Source organism: Dermochelys coriacea, chromosome 4 (genome assembly GCF_009764565.3).
Source record: "Dermochelys coriacea isolate rDerCor1 chromosome 4, rDerCor1.pri.v4, whole genome shotgun sequence".
Lineage (NCBI taxonomy): Eukaryota > Metazoa > Chordata > Testudines > Dermochelyidae > Dermochelys > Dermochelys coriacea.
This window is the reverse complement of record NC_050071.1, coordinates 14,772,389-14,798,650: the sequence shown is the minus strand read 5'-3', so window position 1 is coordinate 14,798,650 and position 26,262 is coordinate 14,772,389. Positions and strand designations below refer to the sequence as shown.

The window sequence follows — 26,262 nt, the reverse complement described above, 5'->3', positions numbered from 1 at the left end:
CTGCAAGTCAGAGCTCAAAGTGAACCAGAGATGTGAAGAGAGAAGCCAGTTGCTGCAACTGAAGGCTCCAGAAGCCTGAAACACGGGCGGAGGGGGAATCCAGAACAGCAGAGACTCAGACTCCACTCACAGCAGTCCTAGTGGGTGGTCAGCAGGGTGCTGCTTGCTAGAATCTGTGACCATTTCTCTAGCCTGATTAAAAATAAAACAGAAAAATTACTGTGGTCTCTTAATAGGCTTGGCAGAACTTGAGGCGTAACATTTTGATGCATCATGTGTTTTAAGTGTTTTTTAATTTTTTTGGACTTATGGAGGGGTGTCAGATCATAGTTAAATGACAGATGTTGAGATTCAAAAAGTTAAACTTTTTATAACCATTAAAACACAAATTGACAACATCACATGTCAAAATACACAAAGTAAATATCCTTAAATCAAACTAAGTTCTCAAGCAGGTGGAGTAAGAAAAATGCTATCTGTTAACTTCAGTTATCAGTGGAAATATTGATTGTCAGCTTGTGTGTATGGTGAAAATTGATTTTTACCAATAGGCTTGGAAAGGTTAGATTTCTATCACATTTTAAAGCCCGGTCTCCCTCCTTATGCCTATAATTTGTGTGCAATGATGTCATTTAGGAGTTAAATTATGGTATTTAGGCAGTCCAGTAATTAAGGGTGGGGTTTTCAAAAGTGCTCAACATTGGCCTGAAGGCTCCCAGTGACTTCAGTGAGAGCAGAGTTTTGCTCAACACTGAGCACTTCTGCTAATCCACTCTAGGTGTTCAATTGTATCAGCTGGACTCATAATATCTGGAGTCACAGCCAGAGGAGGTGGAGGGGATAGGTCAGGAGGGAAGGTAGTGAGTCAGCTGGGGAGTAACTGGCTCCAGGTTGGGAAGGAGGGTTTCAGGGCTTCCTACCTTCTCCCTGTCTGAGTCCCAGGCTTTACGGCAGCCACACCACTCCCTTTGGGTGCCACTCTCCCCTCAGCCCTCCCCCAGCCACATGAGCTGCCCAGAATATTTCAGTTACAGGGGTGCTACCTACCCCTGCCACCTGGTTCTGCTGCCCCTGGCCACAACTGCAATTATCTGCAAAACTGTGGGCACTAAAGGGAAATTGGGTTGAGGCTATGCTGAAAATTGGACCCAGTGTAGTCAGAAAATGAATCCTGGGAAAGGTGTAGCCGAACCTCTGTTGACTCAACTCATTCCAGACTTGGAAAAGAGAAATACAAGAGAATAAAAGGATCAAGAGTGGTATCAGACATAAAATGCCAGAGTAATCAAGAAAGGGAACATTACCCACAATCGGTAAAGCAAACGTATACCCTGAAAGTCACAGAGGGAAATTGCTCCAAGAACTAATTTTCCGTAGGAAGGAAACAGAACTGACCACTCATCTTCCTATGGCCAATCCACCGTAAAGCCAGCCAGTTTGCAAGGCTCTCTTTCCAAGGGAATCCTGGGCACTGATCATTGCCGAAGTTATTCAGGATCATCGGCTTGCAAAGGCAATATCTGAAATATACTTCACCCACTCCTCTTGAACCTAGCGAGTGAGACTGCAATTTCATGGTCTTCAAGCTACCTCCTCTTTAAGTCTGCCATTCACTTCTGGTAGCTGAGTTACTCGCAAAAAAAGGGTTTGTATTAAAAACAGCTATTTTTATATCACGGCAGTATCTAAAATGTTAGCTGAAATCAGGGAGGGTCCTATGGTGCTAGCTGCTATACACAGCTGTAGTAGGACAGTCCTTTCCCTCACTAAATCACAATCTAAATAGACAAGACAAAGGGAGAGAACAGCTATTTTCCTTAGTTTACAGATTACTTGGATTTATCCAAAACAGGCACTTGCCAGCCTGAGGTTATACGGGATGTCTGTGGCAGAGCAGTGACTTGAATCCCCATGACCAGAATACCAATGTGTTGCCTTAAGCACAAAGTCTTCCTTTTCCCATTTGCTGGAAGCTGCTAAACACCCTTAATGCCAGTTCACTTCAAGGTAAAGCTGCTCAATACCTTTTCAAGAGGCAGTGAGCCCTTTGTAGAATTGCACTCTTAAAATGTAAGACCACATCCTCAGGAGGCATGGCTGCAGGTAGCTCACATGCAGAAGCAGATTAGGGGTTTGTGGGGCCCTGAGCCAGAGCAAACGGGGGCCCTTCCCCACCCCTTCCACTTGCAGTCCCCTTGTCCCCCCCTCCCCCATGGTGCTCCTGCTGGGGAAATGGGGTTGGGGTGCAGGGGCTTGCCCCGCCCCCCCATCCAGCACTCCTGTTGGGGAGCTGGCTCAGGGCATGGGGGCTTCCCCTTCTCCCCAGCAGGAGTGCCGGGCAGAGCGGGTTGGGGCATGGGAGCACCCATTTTCTGAGGCTCCCCAGTTGGCCAGAGACCCTGGGCACGGGCCCCTTTGGCCCAGTGGCTAATCCGCCACTGCTCACATAAACCTAGAGTATAAACCTAGCTGTCTGACAATTATCTCAATCTCCAATCCTTTGCATCATGGACTCTTCTGGCTGTAATGGTCAGCAGCAGCAGGCCAGGGTAAAACTCAGTTTTCTACATCAGTGGTTCTCAACCAGGGGTTTGGGTACATCAGCTCATCTAGATATTTGCCTAGTTTTACAACAGGCTACATAAAAAGCACTAGCGAAGTCAGTACAAACTACAATTTCATACCGACAATGACTTGTTTATACTGCTCTGTGTACCATACAATGAAATGTAAGTACAAGATTTATATTACATGGTAAAAATGGGAAAATAAGCAATTTTTCAGTAACAATGTGCTGTGACACATTTGTATGTTTGTCTGATTTTGTAAGCAAGTACTTTTCAAGTCAGTTAAAATGTGGGGCTACACCAGACAAATCAGACTCCTGAAAGGGGGGGGGCAGTGGTCTGGAAAAGTTGAGAGCCACTGCTCTACATCTTATAAAAGCAATTTTTTAGCTAACTAAAATGATGATCTTACGGGTAAAACTGTAGTAGTCACGTACTCCTTAAATCACAACAGCAGGATGTGTGTATGGGAGGGTAATGGTAGTAACATCACATAAAAGTGTTATGAATAGAATGAATAGCAACTCGCCCTAATATACACACATTTGGTTTTCTGAACACTGTTAAAAGCTGCCTAATGCTGTAACTCAAGACTTGAGAGGATGCTGCTCATGCAGAGCATAGGACGCAGACAGCAGGATTACATTTCATGGTGTAATAAAAGCATGGGGGAGATTAAGATTGTGGGTTTTAAGTGATTGTGACCACAGCATATTGTCCTTTGAGGGGAAATGTGCTACAGCTAGAGTGCTCGGCCTTCCTTAGAATAAACCAGTCCCTAGAACATGGCATTTGGAGCTGCTGGAGCCCAACGTTGCTCTTCATTTTCACTGGCTGTGCTGCTGAGCTGGGTGGAGGTCATTCAGTGAGGATGAGTGTTTTCTTACTGCAGCATCTCCATCTCTACCTCTTCAAGCCTTTCTTTGGGAAATAAACCCTCTCTCCAGTTGTTTTCACCAGCACACCGCATGTACTTTCTTCTGAGTAACATGGGTGGCACTTCATCAGCAGAGTGCCGCTGAATGTACAAGGGGCATTTTGGGGTGGAGGGGATCATTTTGGCTATTGGGTTCCTGAGCCATCTGTCTAAGGCGTGTGTCAGATGAGGCTGTGACTTTACAACGTACCTTGTCAAAGGGGCAGCAGGGAGCTACATGGCCCCAGGAGAAGCTCACCATGAGCTGAGTCCCACTTTCTTCCCCAGTCTCCCCTTTTGCTGATGGTGAAGCTCTGTACTCCTCTTGTCCTGGAGCAGCTCACTTCACTGCGCAGCCTGCCAGCTACTCTGCCCAATGAGTGGACAAGAGGGTGGGGGGAGCTTGCACACACCCTTCCACCTCTGTCGCTTACAGCAGGCAATATTTGATGAGTAGCTTTTACTTTTCCCACTACAGCCAGTCATAACCTGAGCAGGAATGGGGGTGGGAGGCAGGTCCCCTAACTTTCTCAGGCTTCCCTAGGCAGCTGAGTATGGTGTGTGGCGATTTAGTCCTGAACAAGGCAGTGCTTCCTCAAGCTGTGGGCTCAGTCACTGCCTATTAAAGTGCATACAGAGGCCCCAGTCTAGCATTTTACAAAAGCAGCCGGGGGACTTAAAATCCTAAGTCACTTGCAGAGGTGCTGGAACTAGGAGTGCTGCCGTACCCCTGGCTTGAAATGGTTTCCATCATACAGAGGGTTTGCAGTTTGGTGCAATGGCTCTCCGTTCCCCCACTATACAAATTGTTCCAGCGCTGGTGATCACTAGTCCGCATCTGAAAATCTTATCCTTAAGCTTGAAGTCAGTGGAACTATTAACATATCATGGTTAAAGTTAACTAGATACATCCAGCTTTGCTGGCTTGGTGCCTTAATACAGCCCTACCTCATTCGCTGCACGTTGCCTTGGAAAGTAGAAAACTCTGTGCACTTAGCACAAAGTGTTCCATGATAACTTTATATGCCCAGCACCTGGAGTTTTCAGTAGCACAGTGTCGGCACTCACTCAGGGCAGACCTTGTGTAGGAGATAAGACTGGGGTGGTGTCTAAGCAAACTGTTCTAGGGCCTGGCATCTTTTTCTTTTAAAGAAACTTAGGAAAGTTCATTAACAAATCGACACTAAGACTGTGAGAAATGTCAATGTGAAGTGTGCACTTACATTTCGAACTCTGCCACCGGGTATGGATTACGGTGCAGTCCTACATACATGATCACGTACCGCTCAAATATGGCAAACGCTCTTTTTGCCCCTGCAACACTGCAAGATGAACAGTGAATGAGGCTACAGAGCTCCATTTGATCCACCTCTCATTTCTAGAAGTTACGTTTGTTATCTTTGACCAGTGTACAAAAGGTATCACATGGGAGTAGAAGATTCTGCACGTGCATAAACAGTTGCAGGGGGAAAAGTATTAACATTACATTATATCTGGGTGAGGAACAGCACGTAGCTGCGCCCTTGAAAATAGTAATCTATTGCCTGTTCCTGCTACATGCCAATCAGCTCCTGAGAACCGCTGAGCACTTTCAGAGCTCAGGGAAATCACTGGGACTTGTGATAAAGCACCAGAGATGGGGTATATAATGTAGACACAAAGGGGCCGCATTTAAGTTACACCTGCATTCCTAAGCAGGAATTTCCTGACATTTTAGCGCTTCGCTGCAACGCTGGAGTGCAAAAAAAACCTGAGCGTTGCCCTAACTTTGAAGTTGGTGGTAAAACAATCTTCTCTTAGGCATTTAGGGTGGGATCCACAAAGGGGCTTTCATTGGCATTGCAACAGTGACGGTCACATGACTTAGCTTTTACTCACAGGAACTATCCTGCAATGCACCGAAGCCAGTTTAAGTGCCTAAGCTCCCTGTACAATGAATGGGGAGGCGCCTTAGAATGTGCTCCACAAAAGGCAGCTGCCTAAACTAGCCAATGGGCAATGCTGACTGGAGAGGGGCGTTAGAGGTGCCCCTTTCACCGCAACCAGCGGCATGGAGTGAGGCAGCTTAGGCACCTCTGGTGGGAATGAGTTAGGTGCCTGCCTTGCTCTACGCAAAGACATCTGGAGGTGACGGAAGCTGCTGCTGCCACATTTACAACTTTTAGCCTAGTTAGAGCACTTGCCTGGACTGTGGGAGACCCAGATTAAACCCCCCTCCCCTTTCTGCTAGTGGGTGAGAAAGGATTTGAACAGGTGTCTCCCACCACTCAGAGGGCTCTCACCACTGAGCTATGTGATATTCTGATGTGGGGCTTCGTCCATCTCTCTTGCTGAAGCTGTTCCATTGTGGATAAATAGGGAGAGTGACTGGATCTGGGGGGACTGGACCTTAGGTCTCTCACCTCCATAACCACTGGACTATGGAGTCATTTACCCCTGCCCCGAGCCCAATGACTAGATAAGTATTTATACATAGGGAATGGATCCAATCCAGTAGATGGCTTCTGGATTGGGCCCTGCATGTAACTTGGGTGGCCGAACACGTGTCTTCTCCCAGTTTAGAATCGCTCGGGGGCTTAGGCGGCAGAGAGACATCTGAATGCCTGAAGGGAGACAGCAGCATGCATGCCCAGAGGCAGAAACATATGTACCAAGGGAATTTTTGCCCTGAGAACATAGGTACCAACTGAGTTTAGGCACCTACAGGGTTTGGTGGGAGTTTTGTGGATCATAGTGGAGCCAAAACCGGCTGTTAAGCACCTCGCATACATGTGTCCTCTGTTCCTATAGTATCAGAGCCCCTCACAATTTTCAATTTGTTTATCCTTGGTAGCGCTGAGGGGTAGGGGAGTATTACTATGATCCTCCCCTTTCCTGATGTGAAACTGAGGCAGAGTGAGACTAAGTGACATGCCAAAGGTTACCCAAGAAGCATATGACAGAGCATGGAATTGAACCTGCTCTACTGGGCCCCAGTCACTGGACAATGAGGCCAATGCTGAGCACTCTTGAAAATCCCATTTAGTATTGACTCCACATGGCCTCTTTTGTAGGTGCTTTTGTCTTCCTGATGAAGACATGCTAATAGCAGCAAAACAAAACAACACCTCTCTTTGAAGGGGAACTGACATGCTGTCTAAAATGTACTTGGTTTAAAAAAAGGTTAGAGATTTCAAATCATGAACAGAACATGCATGTCTAGGGCAAAATTACACATAAATTAAGCAAAATGCTGCATTTTTGCAACATTAAGGATGAGATTTTAATCGCTTATAACTTTAATAGATATAATTCAGTTGCCGTGGAATGAGAATTTTAATTGCTTATTTTAATTGATTTCATTCAGTTACTATTGTAACCGGCTCCTTTCAGTATATGCATTGTAATAGGATCTTATGGGCTCACAAAATGAGGCACTGTGACATACCAGGCGTACAATACATAACACTAGATATATTACAGTGTGTGTGTGTGTGTGTGTTATAGGTGTTAAGTCTGCCTAACATTCTCCGTTATGTAGCCTACAGATGTGATGCTTGCTTATGTAAAATAGAAATGTTCTGAAATATAAGTAGAGAAGAGGTTTTTGGGCTAAGGCTTAATAAGGTACCAGTGAAGTGAGACAATTCAGAGACAAGTTCGAGATAAGTTAGGACAAAACTCCAGGTCATGTTGTAAGCATGTTTTTGGTTTTAACAAGGGTTTTAGACCAACTGTGAATGTTATCTGTATTGATAGTTATTGGAATAACATGTACGCAGATGTTAATTAAGAAGACATTTAATGTTAAATAGCCAAGGAGAAAATAGTGGTAGTAGAAATATAGAGACAGTAAAAGGTAGGCTAAATGCTAAATAATTAAGGGGTGTTAAAAGGGATTATAAAAAGGGTAATAAGCTAATTTTAGATTAGAGCACTCATCCATGATCAACATACTGTTAGAGAAAGGATTATATGCCCATTTTTCTCATCCAGGGACAGAATACCCCTGCATGCACCATTTCATCTTAGAACGTGAGTATCAATGCAGTGTATCGTTATATTGTAATGTGTGTTCACTTTAACTTATTATATTTAAAACAAAGTCTTTAATTCTGACACTTGTGCCATTCACAGTCCTCCACTAAATTAAATTGTCTCTAACTAATCTGCAGGCTCCAACCTTAAAGAGTTCAGTTAGGTTCTGTTCCTTATCTTTAAGCTATTAATTGGGAACACAAAAATCGAGGCTAGAATTACAAGGATCTATTTTCATTTGCTGACAACTGATCAAACTCATGATTTCTATGCTTTGCCTCTAGGTTAGGTCAGGGTTTGGTTCTTTCGTGACTTTCTTTTAAGACTGAATGGGGGGGGTTTTTTTGGACAACCAAGTTTTGAGAATGAAGTTAGTTATGGTAATCTTACGAGTGTGTTTTAAATAAATACAATTAGATAGTCTGAACATTTTCTTGAATAGCTTTTTTCTCTCATCAGGGGCTTGGTGTAGCCATTTGAAATTTAGTAGGGAAGAGATAGGGGTCAGAGAGATGCCTTTTGCTGTTTTTGAAAACTTATGCAGATTTGGCTAAATATAAAACACTGAAAATACCATTTGCGCATACTCAGTAGGGTTTGCTTTTAATTTGCTGAATGTTCCACCTACATTGCCCAGCCTCTTTCATTACATGCATATAAAACACACAAGGCATAAACTCAAGAGGTCACAAGCCAAACCAATCATTCCCTTATTTCATTTAAATGTCACCTGTCCTAGACAGACACATTTTCCTGGCCCTTTGAGTGGTTGCTTAAAATCTGTTACCATCAGCTCTCAAGTGCACTGGATTTTATGGAATGTTACACATCTGTGATGAATCTGACTAAGATCATATACATCTGTCTCAGGTGGTGGTCAAATATTAGCGCTCCCCTCTTACAAATATCTTAACAGACAGCTGAAGATCACTGCAGACAGAGTGGAGATTATACAACTAAAGTCTTAGTCACACTGCCTTTCAAACTGAACATGCAAAATGTATCCGCAAAAAGGAGTACTTGTGGCACCTTAAAGACTGGAGAATTTATTACAGCTCACCTGTAGCTCACGAAAGCTTATGCTCAAATAAATGTGTTAGTCTCTAAGGTGCCACAAGTACTCTTTCTTTTTGCGGATAGACTAACATGGCTGCTACTCTGAAACATGAAAAATGTATGTACTTCAGTGTGTGCTCAGCCCCTTGTAGTGACTGGTCTACATAAAAAGCTGGCTGTTAGTCCAGCAGCTGACAGGGTAGAACCACAAAACCATCTGCTCTTAATCAGAACAGGTCTGGTTGTCACCATCACTGCTGGAGTGGCCATGATGTACCATAGAGTACCTAAGGAGCCATTATGCTTTTAGAGGTGTTAAGATTGATTAAAGGTTGAAAGATGAACAGTACTAAGTGTTAATTATTATAGCACAGGGATGAATGTATTTTTTAACTGGTATGTAATTGTTATGGCAGAGATCAGCTTTTGAATTTCTTTGGAAGAAGTTTCCTCGGGAACGTCAACTAAATAGGCCTGCACTTTTGTATGGCTCCAAATGCTTGGCCCCGAGGAAGAGACAGGACCGGAGCTTGGATCTCCGGTGTAAAGCTTGGATGCTTGGAGTTACAGCAATGGACCACGTTTGGAACGAATGAATTAGGGAAAGTGTGATGGTGGTACCGATTATAGTACAGCACAAGGAATCCAGTCTTAATTGGTTTGGGCAGGTGAAAAGATTGGAAGAATATATAGGCAATGGGGTGTTAAACTGAGAAGTGAAGGATAAGAGAAGGTTTGGAAAACACAACAGTAGATGAATGTCATACAAAAGGATTCGATTAGCTACAGAGTTTCCGCGGAACGGCTTCAAGACAGACTAGAATGGAGCAGAAGGATGCAAATAGCTGACCTCCCTCATAAACAGGCTTAAGACTAGAAGAGAAGGAAGTGTTGATCTTTGTTTTTCTAACACTTACCTATGTTCTATGTTTATAATTAATAGCTGTGAGGCCCTGGCCTAGAAAACTTTGGAAACTGGAAGTTACTTAAAAAAAAAACAAAAAAAACCCCCACAAAATTGCCTTCACAGCAACATTGACCTCACTTTGCCAACCAAACTAATAGCACTTGTTATCGTGTCACCTTGGGAGACTTGGCCTTTTTTTTTTTTTTTGTCATACCTTGGCTTGTAATTACATTGTAAGACCTTTGGGGCTGGCCAGCATTTTCTATTTGGTTACACAGTGCCTACGACAACATGGCTCTGATCCCTGACTGGAGTCACTGCTATTTCCACAATACAAGTAAATTATTAGTATTATTTGTATAACAGCAGAAGCTAGAGGCTCTAGCTGAGAGCAGGACACTATTGTGCTAGACCCTGTACATACACACAGAAACGATGGTCTTAGCCCAAAATAGCTTTTTATCTGAGCCAACGAGAGCAGGGCTAGGAGAAAGGAAGAAGAAAACTACAGGCTGTGTTTCCGCTGGGGGCCTAGAAAATAGCTGTTCCTAATACAATCACATCCGATGAAGTGAGCTGTAGCTCACGAAAGCTTATGCTCTAATAAATTTGTTAGTCTCTAAGGTGCCACAAGTCCTCCTTTTCTAATCACAATAAAGCGTCTCTGCCAGGAGTTGAATGGGTATGAGGACCGTAACTGCCTTCTCTTGATCCTTAGATATGCTTACTACAAAGAGAGGTTAAAGCAGATTGTTTAAAGCAGCACCCTCAGACATTTTTTGACAAATAGAACTTTACTTTCCAGAATTCCCACTATCCTATGTTTAAGAAAAGTGCCTTTACTTTCCAGGAGGTTTTTTTAGTAAGGCAAAGCTACAACAAAACATTAACATACATCCTACCTTACATATTCAGACTCAGTTTAATATTAAACAAACCTGGCTAATGCTTCTGGCTTGCAGGCTGGGAAGGCTGCTTGCTCAGAGTACACTAAAAGAGTAACAATTTCTAAATACTTATCTTCTTTTTTTGGCACTTGTGTGTCCATACTTTGACAAAGTCACACCTGACCCCTTTAAGAGTGGTGGAATGCTGCTATATCAGCCTTACAATAGTAAAGGCCCTTTCCATCCCCATGAGCTGAAAAGGTTATGTTAACAAGGCCCACCTGAGTCCAATTAAGGACTGTCTGTGATCTTTACAAACCCCTCTTCTGGTGAGAAGGGGAGGAGAAATGGGAAAGAAGCTGCAGCAGGGAGAAAAGGCTGGCCTCTTTCTTACAGGGGAAGCAACCACCCTAACTGCTGTTTGGGACCCAGAAGCCAGCATAATAAGTCAACACCCCAGAGAATGGCAGGGAAAGGTATTCCCTCCGAGTATTTTTCAGCTAAACACACACAACCAACTTGGGCCTACCATGAGGCCCACTTTGTAAATACTGAAAAATAAACCAGAGAAGAATTAAACACAAAAAAAAAAACACACCCCACCAACAACCCACTCCACAGTCAAACTGATTTACTCCAGGCCCCCACTGCCAAAGGGAGAAAAGTTGATGCCAATGAGGTGCCTGGGTGTGAAAGCTTTTCCATTACAAGAACAGTCAATATATTATATCACAACTCCATAAGAGAAGTCACATTTTTCCAATGTGAAAGTCTTGCTGCTAACAATAAAATTAGTTATTCTATTTAAAATGTAGATCCTTCACTGCAGCGTTAAGTAAGGTGGTCAGGGGATCTTAAGGAAGTTGCCATTTTGTCATAAAATGAACCTCTAACTTCCTCCAAAATTTTAATTACTGAGCACAACCACCACATGTGTAAGTATGTTTCCTTTTGACATGTTTCTCAAAAATCCTAAAAATGTCATTTCTTCAGTACAAAGCTCTCTCTTGGCTGGTAGAAACAGCAGTAGACCCAGCCTTCTCAACATTGGAGAAGTCTTGCAAACAGATGCAACTACGGATTTGAGCATCTCAAAACAGTTGTTTACCACTATTTGACTCCTGTGACATCAGGAAGCATCATCACTGCTCATGCTGTAATTTTTTTTTTTTTTACTATTTAACTATTCCTTTTTGCATGTACATATACTCAGAACATTATAGAATGAGGGTACAGCAAACTTAAAATCCATTTTTGATGAAATTCCAAGAACTTGAGGATACAGAACGTAGCCACTTGGGGGTGGTTTTTTCCACAGCTTACATGAATGAACTAGTAAGTTTACTTCATGGGTCAGACATCCGATGAAGTGAGCTGTAGCTCACAAAAGCTTATGCTCAAATAAATTTGTTAGTCTCTAAGATGGCACAAGTACTCCTTTTCATTTTGCAAATACAGAGTAACAGCTGCTACTCTGAAACCTGTTCAAAGACAAAAAGAAAAGGAGTACTTGTGGCACCTTCGAGTAACAAATTTATTAGAGCATAAGCTTTCGTGAGCTACAGCTCACTTCATCGGATGCATTTGGTGGAAAAAACAGAGGGGAAATTGATATACACTCACAGAGAACATGAAACAATGGGTTTATCATACACACTAAGGAGAGTGATCACTTAAGAGAAGCCATCACCAGCAGTGGGGGGGGGGGGGGAGGAAAACCTTTCATGGTGACAAGCAAGGTAGGATATTTCCAGCAGTTAACAAGAATATCGGAAAAAAGAAGGAGTACTTGTGGCACCTTAGAGACTAACCAATTTATTAGAGCATAAGCTTTCGTGAGCTATAGCTCACTTCATCGGATGCATTTCAACAATTTCCATCCCACCATCAACCTCAGCCTGGACCAGTCCACACAAGAGATCCACTTCCTGGACACTACAGTGCTAATAAGCGATGGTCACATAAACACCACCCTATATCGGAACCCTACTGACCGCTGTTCCTACCTACATGCCTCTAGCTTTCATCCAAATCATACCACATTATCTATTGTCTACGGCCAAGCTCTACGATATAACCGCATTTGCTCCAACCCCTCAGACAGAGACAAACCTAGAAGATCTCTATCATGCATTCCTACAACTACAATACCCACCTGCTGAAGTGAAGAAACAGATCGACAGAGCCAGAAGAGTACCCAGAAGTCACCTACTACAGGACAGGCCCAACAAAGAAAACAGAACGCCACTAGCCATCACCTTCAGCCCCCAACTAAAACTTCTCCAATGCATCATCAAGGATCTACAACCTATCCTGAAGGACGACCCATCACTCTCACAGATCTTGGGAGACAGGCCAGTCCTTGCTTACAGACAGCCCCCCAATCTGAAGCAAATACTCACCAGCAACCGCACACCACACAACAGAACCACCAACCCAGGAACCTATCCTTGTAACAAAGCCCGTTGCCAACTCTGTCCACATATCTATTCAGGGGACACCATCATAGGGCCTAATCACATCAGCCACACTATGAGGCTCATTCACCTGCGCATCTACCAATGTGATCTATGCCATCATGTGCCAGCAATGCCCCTCTGCCATGTACATTGGTGAAACTGGACAGTCTCTACGTAAAAGAATGAATGGACACAAATCAGACGTCAAGAATTATAACATTCAAAAACCAGTTGGAGAACACTTCAATCTCTCTGGTCACTCGATTACAGACCTAAGAGTGGCTATCCTTCAACAAAAAAGCTTCAAAAACAAACTCCAACGAGAGACTGCTGAATTGGAATTAATTTGCAAACTGGATACAATTAACTTAGGCTTGAATAGAGACTGGGAGTGGATGAGTCATTACACAAAGTAAAACTATTTCCCCATGTTATTTCTCCCCCCCACTCTACCCCACCCCCCACTGTTCCTCACATATTCTTGTTAACTGCTGGAAATAGCCTACCTTGCTTGTCACCATGAAAGGTTCCCCCCCCCCCCCCGCTGCTGGTGATGGCTCATCTTAAGTGATCACTCTCCTTACAGTGTGTATGATAAACCCATTGTTCCATGTTCTCTGTGTGTGTATATCAATCTCCCCTCTGTTTTTTCCACCAAATGGATCCGATGAAGTGAGCTGTAGCTCACGAAAGCTTATGCTCTAATAAATTTGTTAGTCTTTAAGGTGCCACGGGTACTCCTTTTCTTTTTGCGAATACAGACTAACATGGCTGCTACTCTGAAACCTGTTCAAAGACAGTAAGTCTAGCTGCCTCTGCTTAGGCCAGTGGGCTAGTTGTCATCAATGCCAAGGTTTGCGTTTGAGCTAAACTTATCTTGAGCTTTAGGACATCTGTTTAAGAGTTGAAGGTTATTGAAAACCAAGATTTTTTTTTTTAAATGTAGAAAATGAGAGCCAGTCATATGCAATAACGCTACCATATTCTGAATAATTTGGTTTAGGCACATAGGCTAGCAGACATCTCATGCAATTCATGCTAGAGCCATCTAAAAACACTGTTCAGAAGACAGGCTAAGTGACATGTGGTGTGAATATACAACACACTGATGAGGGAAAAGGGAACTTATGGTAGAAGTCAAGTCACCCAGTAGCCTAGCACAGAGCAGTAATCACAACTTAATCTTGTTAGCTGACAAACTGTAGTAAAGTTGAGTACTTGTGGCTCCTTAGAGACTAACAAATTTATTAGAGCACAAGCTTTCGTGAGCTACAGCTCACTTCATCGGATGCATCCGATGAAGTGAGCTGTAGCTCACGAAAGCTTATGCTCTAATAAATTTGTTAGTCTCTAAGGAGCCACAAGTACTCCTTTTCTTTTTGCAAAATACAGGATAACACGGCTGCTACTCTGAAACCTATAGTAAAGTTCATATTGTTACAATGCTAGGAAAGAATGCCCAACTCCATCTAGAACATGTAATAGTGTCAGTTCCAGGACTTTGAGATGCAGTGGTGTTAGGGGTAGGCTGACCGTAACTAGAATTAGATAAATTCATGGAGAATAGGTCCATCACGGGCTACTAGCCAAGATGGCCAAGGATGCAACCCTAAGCCTCTGACGGCCAGAAGCTGGGACTGGACAACAGGGGATGGATCAATCAATAATTGCCCAGTCCTATTAATTCCTTCTGAAGCACATGGCACCTGCCACTGTCAGAATATAGGCGACTAAGCTAGACAGATCATTGGTCTGACCCCATATGACTTATGTAATGGCGTATGAAATCTAAAAACATTAAGAAAAGACTGAGAAAAAAGTATATAATTAGCTGATCTTATTTTCTTTGGCAAAGGAGAAGCCAATCTGTGATAGGAATTTTCTTAGTTGGAGGCAACAGAAAATTCTGCCTAGGTAGGTTAGGTTTTGCCCTGTGATTAAATCAGAACTTAGTTAAGCAAAATCAGTATGTAGAGCCATTTTAGAAATCTTTTAAACAATTATCTAGTATGTTACAATTCATGAATCAAAACAGGTATCAAAGTCTAGTTAGCTAGGTTCTTACTGGAGACCCAATCTATAAAAATCTAGCATATAAAGGACACCATTTTCCTTTAAATTTTTCAGAAAATTTTATATAGTCCTTAAATAGTCCCTGTAGTAAAGTTTCAGACCAAGCCAGTTTTCAGTAGATTTACACAAATAGAAATACAACTGCTTTATTTTTTATTCTGAACTGAAGCAAAACCTTTATCAGAGATTGGGTTCAGAAAATATCTTGTTGGATGTTGAGGCCTGCTGTAGAAAAAGCAAGACTTCGACAGTATTTGTATCAGAGAATACACAATAAATTAATATCCACATGCAAGCTACCTACAGAAAGTTACATACACAATGTAAAAAAATACAGTCTTTTTGTTCATTTAAAGTTAAGATTTTTCTGTACATTTTTAAAATTTACATTTTTTTTATACATTTTGTAAACTTTTGTATAAGTTTATAAAACTGAAAGCATGTAATATTTAGGAACTTACGTCACCATTCACATCTGCACATCATACTAGAAAGATGTATACTTCTACAAACGCTAAACTTTAGCTTGTCATTTTTTTGCCCCTTCATTTTTACATTGGCACTACCACACATTTACCGTTATTCTACAGAGTGAATTTCCTCATTTGCTAGCTGTCCATACTCAAGTGAAATGCAATCATACTAATGTGTGCTTTAACAAAAATGCAAAAAAATTACCAAGTTTCTGTCATTATATCAACCACTTAATCAACTTCACATTTACCTGACATTTCTGCATAATACCAACTCTTCTTGCACTAAAAACTTTCACATAAGCATGCAAACCAGTCTGATTATTGATTTAGTCATTTGACAGTGTAAGAATACTGAAATCAACTACAAGTGTTAAATATTTAAAGGAATGTAGACTTACCAAATTTAACACGTTTATACTTCTAGTCTAATAGTATGAATTGGCATGTTCACACTAAATTTTTAAACATTGAAGTTCATAAATGAACTTCAGCATAAGCTTATCTGCATTAGTTTAAAATGAAATTGCTAAAATAAACCCCGGCACATACATACTAGACTATCATTCATATGAATGGGTTTAAAGGTATTTAAGTCTATATTCCTCCCAAAATAGATCATGCATACTCCTGATTAAACAAGGATTCCTTAAGTTTAAAAAGCAAAGATTTTAAAATCCTTAGAGTACACCATTAAAATATATAATTTTGGTTAAAATACTTCCTGCCCCAAAACAAATGAGTACAATAGAGCACATACAACCTCTTTTCTCGAGGATGATGTGCGTGCTCTGAAGCAGTTTTACCATTTGAAATACTAGCCCATTATGCTGTTAGACAAATATTCAGCAAGGTACTTTTCCACATGCATCATTTTACTCACATGAGTAGTCCACTTCAACAGGACTGTGGCTGTGTTTAAGTATTTTGCTGAACGGGCACCTAAATGGCTGTTTAAATCAGAATTCTAAAAAAAGGCAGGCATTATAAGCACTTATGTATTCCACGGCAACTCTTGCCTGGATACTACCTACTCATTTATTATTGCCAAGAAAACCTAGGGTACATTTAAAAATTGTACTCTAGTGCAATCAAATTGCTAAGACTGACAGTTGAGAGCTTTCCATGTAGATTTAGGTTTGAGGTCAAAGAAGAAGTTGCCTTCTAGATCACTAGGAGAACTGCTAAGACTTTCTTCTCCACAGCTCATGTCTTCACAGGAGTCTTCGCTAAAAGAGAAGGAAGAGTTATTTGTAAAATTTACTCAAGTAATGATGACTGCACAAGCAGCCATGAAGGTAGCAACTTTTTTTTTTTTTGATCCCACATTCTCATTAAATATTTTGTTCCTATAGAGGTATTGAGTTGCTGTGGAATGTCAGATGCCAATGAAATTCAAAAGCTCTTCATACTTTTAGTTCTACAGGATTTCATTCCCCTGGCAAAGAGACTTCAAAAATATTAGAAAAAAAGCTTGTATTACTAGTTACTGTGCTCCCAATGCTCAAATCACAGCATATTAGCAAGCGTTGGACCTAGTTTAAATCCACTAGCACAATTATGCTACCACTTATTAACACGAACAGGCACTGTACATCTTATTACTATATTTATACTGTTGTGTGAAATGACACTGCTACAAGTTTCTTTAAAATGTTTAGTATCGACAACCATCTAAGTTACTAAAGGTTTAATATGACTGCCATTTAAGTCAACAGATGTAGGATCAGACTGCTGTGCAAAGAACTCTAGTTAGGAACTATTGCATATTGTAAAATGGGGCCCAGCATCACTTGCACAAGCAATTACACGGACCCAAAACTATGCAGGGAACCCCACAAACTCTGGGGGCACAAGGACACAGGTGGTGCCTCCTCAGCATGTGGCCTTGGAGCCAAACTGCTCCAGAGACTCCAGCCAGTAGGAGCAGTTGCGGAAGCAGACAAACAGGGACCAGCACACATTCAGACACCTATCTACAATTTTGACTGGACTTCCTTTGCCCTGTGCTGATTGGCTGTTTGCTCCAGCCCTGTCCCTTCCTCTCCCTCTGCTTTCCCTCACCTTCCCTTAAATTTGATTCCCAAACATGCTAACTTTTTAGCTAGAGTCCTTTAAGAAACTGTTGAAACAAAAGTTAACATGGACTAAGTGACAAAAAAAGCCAACAATAAAACTACTTGTTTATAGAACATATGGGTTGCAGTCCTTAAAATTACATTTCTGGGAGCTGCTAAGTCAGATCATGCCACATGACTTCAACTACTTGGGAAAACTGAGGTGATTTTCTAGTTACCAAAGCAATATATAGTTTTGGAGATTTAAGTCAGTTTGGACTGCAACCAGAAAAACTACACTTCCTTAAGCAACTGTTCATGCAAATAAGTACTACTGAATCAAATCTATTTTTATGACTACGTGTCACCACAACGCTTGCAGAAACTATCAAATCAGTGAAAACCACCAACCTAGGAAATGTTACTTACCTCTCACTTTCATTGAAACATCCAACCTCTGGTATAGTTGGCAACTCAGGAACACTGCAGTAACTATTTTGTAGATTCTGGGCTGTACGTCTTGAAACAATCCAAACTAACTTCTTATGATCTGGTTTGCAACATTCAGGAGAAGAATAATCTGCTAGGCATTTGGAAACCAACTCTCGCCAGTAGAGTAAGTCACTATCACTTATCTTAAAAAAAAAAAAAAAAAAAAAAATCTAAATTAGTTATACTGCAGACGGTCTAGAATGAGGCCCCCCTCACCTTTACAAACTTGCTGGCATGTAAATCAAGTGATATGTTGCTGAAGTAATGGACTAAAAAGTCAGTCCTTTTCACTTTTTAAATTCAGTTCTTTTAGCGTGGCCTAAGACAATCTTGTGCAATATAGTGTGAAGCTGAGAGTTCAAATAAAATTCATGTTGCCTTTAAGTTAAAGACAGGTTTAAGCAAATAAGCCAGTTAGTCCCTGCCTCATAACACACAATGCATGCCAGTATAACTCAGGACCCTGAATCTTTGGATTTTCACAAAGTAACAAAACAGCAGAGGTATCTGTTATACTATTTAATGTGTATTAAGAACATTAGAATTGTATAGTAATGATTTTATAAAGGATGTCAGACAAAACTATTCAGAGCTAGGAAATAATTTCTTCAGGGCTGGGATCATCATTATCATTTCAGGTTAAATAAATCTGGGTAGATTTGTTTGTTGTAAAGTCTTGGTTTTATTGTACACTTAAAGACAAAAGCACTCAGCTATACTAGTTTCATTAATGCTTTTAAGACAGTACCTTTCACTTTTTCTATATTTTTAACATCTTTAGTGTAAGAAAAAACAAACAGGTACATTTATATAGACCACATTTTAAGTGTCATGTTTAAGCCCCTTCCCATGTAAGAAGCAGGATGACTGGGGAGCTTCCTCGGATCCATACATTTAAGTAGATTGGGTAAGATGAAGAACTTAACAGGTTCTTAATCATATAAGCCAATATAATCCAATAAGACCCTGCTATCAGATTGCTTCTTGGTAAAGAAGAGAGTGCAAAATGTGTATTCAATGTAATTTTGTCTTAGTGGTATGGTATGTTTTACACCTCAAGATGCTAAGGGGAAGGGTGCTGGTATTATCAAACATCTTATGGTTGTGTTCAGGATGCCCATAATTGGGAAAGTAATACTTCATTATTCAGTGCTAAAGCCAACAGGTAAACAAGCCATTTAAAATAGTTTACCTTTGAATGCTTTTGAACACGCAGAACAATTTCAAACAGCTCAATGGATTTTAAAGTCTGAACTTCCAAAGTGAGAAGACACAAGGCCAATATGGATGGCTGGAAGCACAAAAAACACACTCAGCATACACAAATCAAAATCCAGTTATGAATTACTAAGAAAAGCAATTTAAATGTATATACTTTTGCTTTAGAGAAGACTAATCGGCAGTTGCAAGCTTTCAGCTGCGCTTCCAATTTGTCAAGGTTCAGGATTTCTTTCCTACAAATAATAAAAGAGAACATTTGTACTCAGGTAAAGACTAAGATTAAAAGATGGCGATTTTTAAGCTAATGTCAGAATTCATTTAATGAGACTTCTAAAAGGGGGGAAAAGGGTCTTATAACCATGACAGATCATTGCAGATATGGTATAGGATATATAACTACACTTACCTTTCCGAGGTATGACAGAGTACAATAGTATGGTACAAGTGCAAAAAGGTTAAGGCAGTAGTAGCTTTAAATTCAAAGTGCAGTTTTTCCGAAATTATTTTTTCCATCCGTTTCAGGTCGGAAACAGTGCATTTACATTGGCTAATCCGGATGACATCATGAGTGGACGGAATATTGCATTCCTCTTCAATGACTTGGGAAGCCAGTTGAAAACAACAGACTCCAATGCAAGATAAATGCTTAGGTTTCACCTGGAAAACAAACAAACAAACCCACCTCAACATTTATAAATTATTATATCTGTGACAACCTAGTGACCCACATGATGTTACTATGGAAGTACCATGTTTAAAAGCCACACAACCTTTACAGTTAAACACGAAGCATTTCATGTTTTAGGCTGCAAATTCTTTTGGGTAGGACTATTATGTACGATCCTACAACACCCAGCTAAACAGGGATTTAGCCTGGTTGAGACCTCTAGGCACTACTACAATATAAACATTAAGTAAAAGATTTAGACTGCATTTACTGGTACATGATGCCTGTCTAACAAAATCCTATATATAAAATGCACTTTGTCATGGTAGTTTCACTAGAAAGGTACCTGCAAAGCGATGTCAGTATAACAAAGAAAATATAGGAAGAAAAAAAAAGTTCACTAATGCAAATCCTGAAATGCACAACTTCCAGAGGCCATAGGGGGGAACCAATTCCATATCTGAGCCCCCTCTACTGAGAATAGTCCAGCAATGCATTCTTGAAGCAGTTCCACTGGACTATACATTAATACTACACATAGATTGGCCATTGTTATACAGATTTCTCAATACTCTAAGATTAGTTTGCAAAATATTGTGACTCGGCTTATTTGATGAACATTATAGGCTTTTATGGTTCTGGTTCTTGCCTTTATTTTTTGTTTACCTACGTAGAGTTATGTGCAAAGTTATGATACCATATAAATATCTGATAGTCACTCTGAGAATCTTATCTGTCGTGAAGTGACCTACCCACTTCTGATCTAGGAAGTAGGAGCTATCACAGGATGTTGCTAACCAGGAGACAGGAATTGCAGTTTATTATTAAAGAATCTTGATTGTTTTTTAACTTTGTTCAAAGCAAACCTCATCAATGTAAAACTAAACAGGAAGCGTGCATATTCAACACAAGGATCTTTGCCATAATAGTACTTCTTCCCCATTCAAGATACCTTCATAAGAGCCAAGAATCTGTCCAGAATGTTGACAGCCAGGACAAATGTTTCAGTTGTAAATCCAAAAAAACTGGTCAGACTCCATAGATCTTCAACCTTGGCATTCCTTAGTCTTGGACATAAAGTGTTTTCATTCTGCAATGAAATGAGCAAAATCAGCATTTACCAACACTATATAATGCAGTGTCATCTGTTTTAGAAGCAAGCAAGCAGATGGCAAATATTCTCTTAAAAGAAGTACGTTGTGAAAACAGTGGATTTTTTAATTTACCGAACAAGGGGTAAGTTATCTTACAGAGCCTCACAACAAACCCATGGTGTCTGGACTGAAGGCCAGACCTTCTAAGTCAACTTAGTGCAAAATCCAGTATAACCACAGTTATAATATGCATTTGTTTTTGAAAGACAATTGTTACCAAAATATATAAATATATATATATATAAAAAAACAGAACAAGCCCTGACCTAAGGGGGTGGGCAAAGGTTGCAGAAAAATTCCTGTATTAAATGGAGTTCCTTCTACTCTCCACCAGAATGCAAAAGTTTAACCCATTATGAGCCCTGCTTGTATTGAGGGACCACTGCAGACATATGATTTGTAGGCATGTAGATAGGGGTGCCTCTGGAGCTATTTGTGGAATAATACAGATTACTCATCAAAATTCCTCTTTATAGTATCCAGTTAAAATATTCCATATGCAGCTGAAATTCAGAAAAGCTCATTGGGTCAGTTCTACAGAGATCATTAAAATATTAAATTACATGGGATGACACTTCACATGTCTTTGGTTAAATATATTTTCGAAGCCCATTACCCTTAATCTGTCTCCACTGCCTAATTTGTCAAGATACCCCAAGTAGTTTACAACCCCAAGAATTGTTCTAGTTGTTCATACAGTGTTTTGAAGACAAAGCACTACGATTTAGCATATCATTAAAATCTACAAGAATCCAACAATAATTTCTATACCTGAAGGCACACAATCAAGATAGAAACATTAATACATTAAAATAAGTTTCTTTACCTAAACTATTAACCTCATATTGAAATCAGTGGGGCTCTGTACCTGCTGACTGAGTTCAGCAGGAGTCTGCCCAGATGGAGCTGTTAGATTAGAGCATTAGACTCCAACTCAGGAAAGCATCCCTAGAGCCTTGCAAATCTGCGGCTACCCATGGACCATTTTTGTGGATTACAGATGGATGCAGATCCAAATTTTATATACTAGAGCCCTGCAAATCTACAGCTATCCACAGGCCATTTTTGCAGATCACAGATCAGATGTGGATACAACTCACCTTATTTTTTTAAGCTAGTTCTTCTATTAATGAAGATATCTAGTGGATTTAAGTGTTGGAATTTAAAGACAGGTCATAACCATAATATATACATTTATTTTAATTAAAATACCTCCACAAACACATAAAAAGGATGTTTATATAGAAAAAATGATAATGGGATTTTTAAAAGACACGTGTTTCTACTGGTATTCAGTTTCCTACAAGTTTGTTTCTATAAAACCTAAATTGTGTATTAAATCTGAACTAACAGCATCGCTTTATTATTTATCTTCATGTACTGCAATTCCCTAGTGAAAAACTACAGCAGAGGTTTTGATAATTTCACAGCTAGTTCTCATTGCAATGCATCAATCTCATGAATAATTAACTCTTCCACCCCTAGAGCCAAAGCTCTCTTCCTGCTCCTCACCTCAGCAGTGCGCTCAATCAGGCTCAGCCCCTTCTCCTGAGGCTGAAACTTCAATTCTTGCTCCAAATGTAGATTTAACTGCTTGAACAGCCAGAAAGCTTCATTGCTCATTTGTTCTTCAGCCCCCAAATCCTTCATCTTAATAGGAAAACAAATCTCAGTGTCAGGTAGCTTGCCATTGAATGAAAATTAGACAATGGGAGTCAGACAGGATCTACAGACTCAAATACCAGTGTGAAAACAAAACTAAAGTCCAACTTTAGCAACACTTACTCCCCTTGTCTTGCCAATTAAACATTCTGTCTTTACTTGAGAAAAAGCTTCGGGTGGTGTACTTAGTCCTACCCTTCTACCGGGAAAGTAGACTGCGACGAATTGGGAGAAGATGGTGATATATACTTCCCACCCTGAAGAGGGAGGGGAGAGGAGTCACTCCTGTGACAGTGTGGGTGGGTTTGGCAATTGCTGTTGGGTTTGGGGTATTGTCTCCTACAGCGACCCAGGGAGAGCTCTGGCCTGATTTGTTATTAAAGAAAACAATAATACTGGAGAGGGAGGTTCAGCAGCAACAGTTCAATACCTTACAGAAATTAATCACACTGCATTTCGGTTAGGTGGTTGGAGACACACAATGGTTTCTGGCCACTCTTTACTCAAAAAAAAAAAACAACAAGGAGTACTTGTGGCACCTTAGAGACTAAAAATTTAATTGGGCATAAGTCAGAGAACACTTCAACCTTCCTGGTCACTCAATTTCAGACCTAAAATGCAATTCTCCAATAAAAAAAACTTCAAAAACAGACTCCAATTAGAAACTGCAGAATTGGAATTAATTTGCAAACTGGACAGCATTAAATTAGGCTTGAATAAAGACTGGGAGTGGATGGGTCATTACACAAAGTAAGAACTGTTTCCCCATGCTAATTTTTCCCCTACTGTTACTCACACCTTCTTGTTAACTGTTTGAAATGGGCCATCCTGATTATCACTACAAAAGTTTTTTTTCCCCCTGCTGATAATAGCCCACCTTAATAGATTAGTCTCCTTACAGCTGGTATGGCAACACACATTTTTTCATGTTTTCTGTGTATATATCTCTATCTATCTATCTACCTACCGTATTTGCCACTGCACGCATCCGATGAAGTGGGTTTTAGCCCACGAAAGCTTATGCCCAAATAAATTTGTTAGTCTCCAAGGTGCCACAAGTCCTCCTTCGCTTTTTTGCTGATACAGAGTAACACGGCTACCGCTCTGAAACCTCTCTACTCAAACCATCTCGAGGTTTAATTTTCGCCAGACTCTCCCCATCTAAATCTAGGTATGTTTTAGAAATCATTGAATCAGTACATTGAAGTGATCGGGCTCTTTATACACTTAAATCACCAGTCACCCACGACGGGGGGAGGGTGGGGGGGGGCGGTCTTTGTTCAATAACTGAAACTTATCACAAGGAGAGAGAAGAAGAGGGAGAGAGAGAGAAACAAAACAAAGGGAGGCTGCTCAGCAGCCCTAAGAAAGCCAGACCCAGCTGTGGGGCAGGAGGCACTGGGGCAGACAGCTCTGCCTTCGCACAGTGCCCCGCACAAAGGGGTCCCGAGCCCGATGGGGGGTCCCGACTAGGGTGCCACCAGTTCTCAGACACATAACATAAGCAGGGAGGGGGCACAACACAAAGCTCCGGGAGCCAGCAGAGGGAGAGACCAGCCCCCCTCCACCCCAGGGACTGCCCCCCAGCCGCAACGGCGCCCCCTTCCTGCCAGCGACTGCCCCAACCCCCCCTTTCCTTTCCCAGCCCCCTTCCCCCCAGCACCAACGGCTCCCCCCTTCTCCCCCCCCAGCGACTGCTCCCCGCCCCCTCTCTTGCTCCCCACCACCAATGGCTCGCTCCCCCCCTCCACCAGCCCCAGCCCCTGGGCCGACCCCCCCACCGCTCTCGGGGCGGCCCCTACCTCTCAGCAGCGTTGTTCCCCCCCGGCCGGAGAAGCGGGTCCGGGGGCGGGGGTGAAGCGGAGCTCGGGGCGATTCCAGCCTCTTGTCACCGCAGAATCGCGCAGCGGCCCCGATCCCAGCCCCGCATCCAGGCGGCGACCGCCCGCAGCGAGCGGCCCGGCCCAGCCCGCCCCGCACTCACTGCGCGGGCAGCAGCACCATGGCGGCCACCTTCCCCCGCGGGCGCCGAGCGAGGGACAGCTGAGGCCACAGCAAAATGGAGGCGAGGCGGCTCGGCCCGGCTGGCTGGTTCGCTCCCCGGCCCCTCCGCTCAGCCCCGTCACGTGACCCACCCCGCCCCCTTGTTTTTGTTTCTCCGGCGTCGCAGATGTTCCCGGGCGGACTGATCTCGGGCAGGTCCGGCCGGTGAAATGTCAGGCAGGGGAAGGGAGGTTAAAGAATCCCCCCAGGGGCGCCGTAGACAAAGAGGCCGAGAGGGCAACCACCGCGCTCCGTTAGGCTATCAGCTGTCCCCAAGCAGCGCCCGGATGCATCCCACTCCCTCCCTGGCAGAGAGCTTTCTCCGGGGGTTTACCCAGGTGGGGACGCGGAAGGAGACAGAAACTAAGTCGAATCACACTTTTAAAGGGACCCGAGATTTTTTTACGTTTTGAAAAGTCCGCCCAAATCGTCCTGCGCGCTGATTGGTCCGTGAATCCTGCTCGCTGATTGGATAGAACCGCCCCCCTCCTTTCTTCTCCCTGCTGTTGTTGTTCTGAGTCTGAGATTGGTCGGCGGTGACGACAGCCGCCTGCGATTGGCCGGCCGGGGACACACACGGACACACCTCCAGTTCCAGGCCTTAGCAACTGTTGCGCGCGGCCGCGAGGCGGGGGCGCGCTGCGATGAGGGCTTCAGCTCGTGCAGGGCCCGATCCTGCGCCCTGCGAGGGCACTGGCTGTTATGCCATTGGCTTCCGTGGGCCCGATCCTGCACGGGGCCCAGCTCCCACTGAACTGCTGCCAGGGAGCCCCACTGGGGCCCGGGCCTGGCAGGTGCAGAGTGAACCCCAGCTCCCGCCTTTGCAGGATCAGGCCCAATTGGGCAGGTCCCTGCTGAGTCCTGGTCCCTAGTGCAGCTGAGGGACTGGGGGGGTGGGCCCACAATGGCCATCAGGCCGCTCCAGTCTGGTACTATAGCCATGACCCAAACTGCTCAGACCAGGCTACGCTGCACGGCACAGCCCTGCCGCCGTCACACGTACACACACACACCGTGCAGCCACGGCCCTGCGGCCGCCATTGCCCCATGGCATAGACAGAGCTGTGCCCACCACACCCCAAGTGTAGACAGAGCTGTGCCAGCAACACCTCCAGTGGCAGCATGCCCAGTGTAAAAGCAGCTGTGCCAGCAACATCCCTAATGTACGCACTGCCATGCCAACAGGAGGGTGCCCCCATCGCATAGCTACCCTTGTTCGGGGAGATGGTGTTACTCTACCAGCAGGAAAAACTCCATATGTTGGCATAAGCTGTGTCTATACTAGGAGGAATCTGCCGGTATAGCTATACTGGTAAAGCATTTGTAGTGTAGACAAGGCCTGAGTGGCACAGGATTCACTGTCACCCATCCCTACATGCACACCCGTCGGGGTAGTCAGAGACAGGACTCACATTTCCTCCCAAATAACACTTCAGGACAGCACCATTAACCCACAATCCTTTGAGGAAACTTACCTCCTCCCCCCCTCCAAAACATCTCTCCCCATAGGTGCTGGAACTAAGGGTGCTGCAGCACCCCCTGACTTGAAGAGGTTTCCACCATATACAGGGTTTACAGTTTGGTTCAATGGCTCTCAGAACCCCCACTATA

General features: G+C 42.7%; 1 protein-coding gene across 1 annotated transcript; it reads right to left on the bottom strand.

Moving 5' to 3' along the window:
• Positions 1–15,002: 15,002 nt before the first annotated feature.
• On the bottom strand, positions 15,003–24,763 carry CCNG2 (cyclin G2). The gene is made up of 8 exons (XM_038400850.2): positions 24,411–24,763; positions 22,459–22,596; positions 20,745–20,882; positions 19,532–19,782; positions 19,280–19,358; positions 19,097–19,195; positions 17,842–18,047; positions 15,003–16,584 (listed from the first exon to the last, which is right to left on the bottom strand). The coding sequence occupies exons 2-8, from the start codon at positions 22,594–22,596 to the stop codon at positions 16,455–16,457; spliced, it is 1,041 nt and encodes a 346-aa protein (XP_038256778.1). The 5' UTR covers positions 24,411–24,763; the 3' UTR covers positions 15,003–16,454.
• Positions 24,764–26,262: the final 1,499 nt, after the last annotated feature.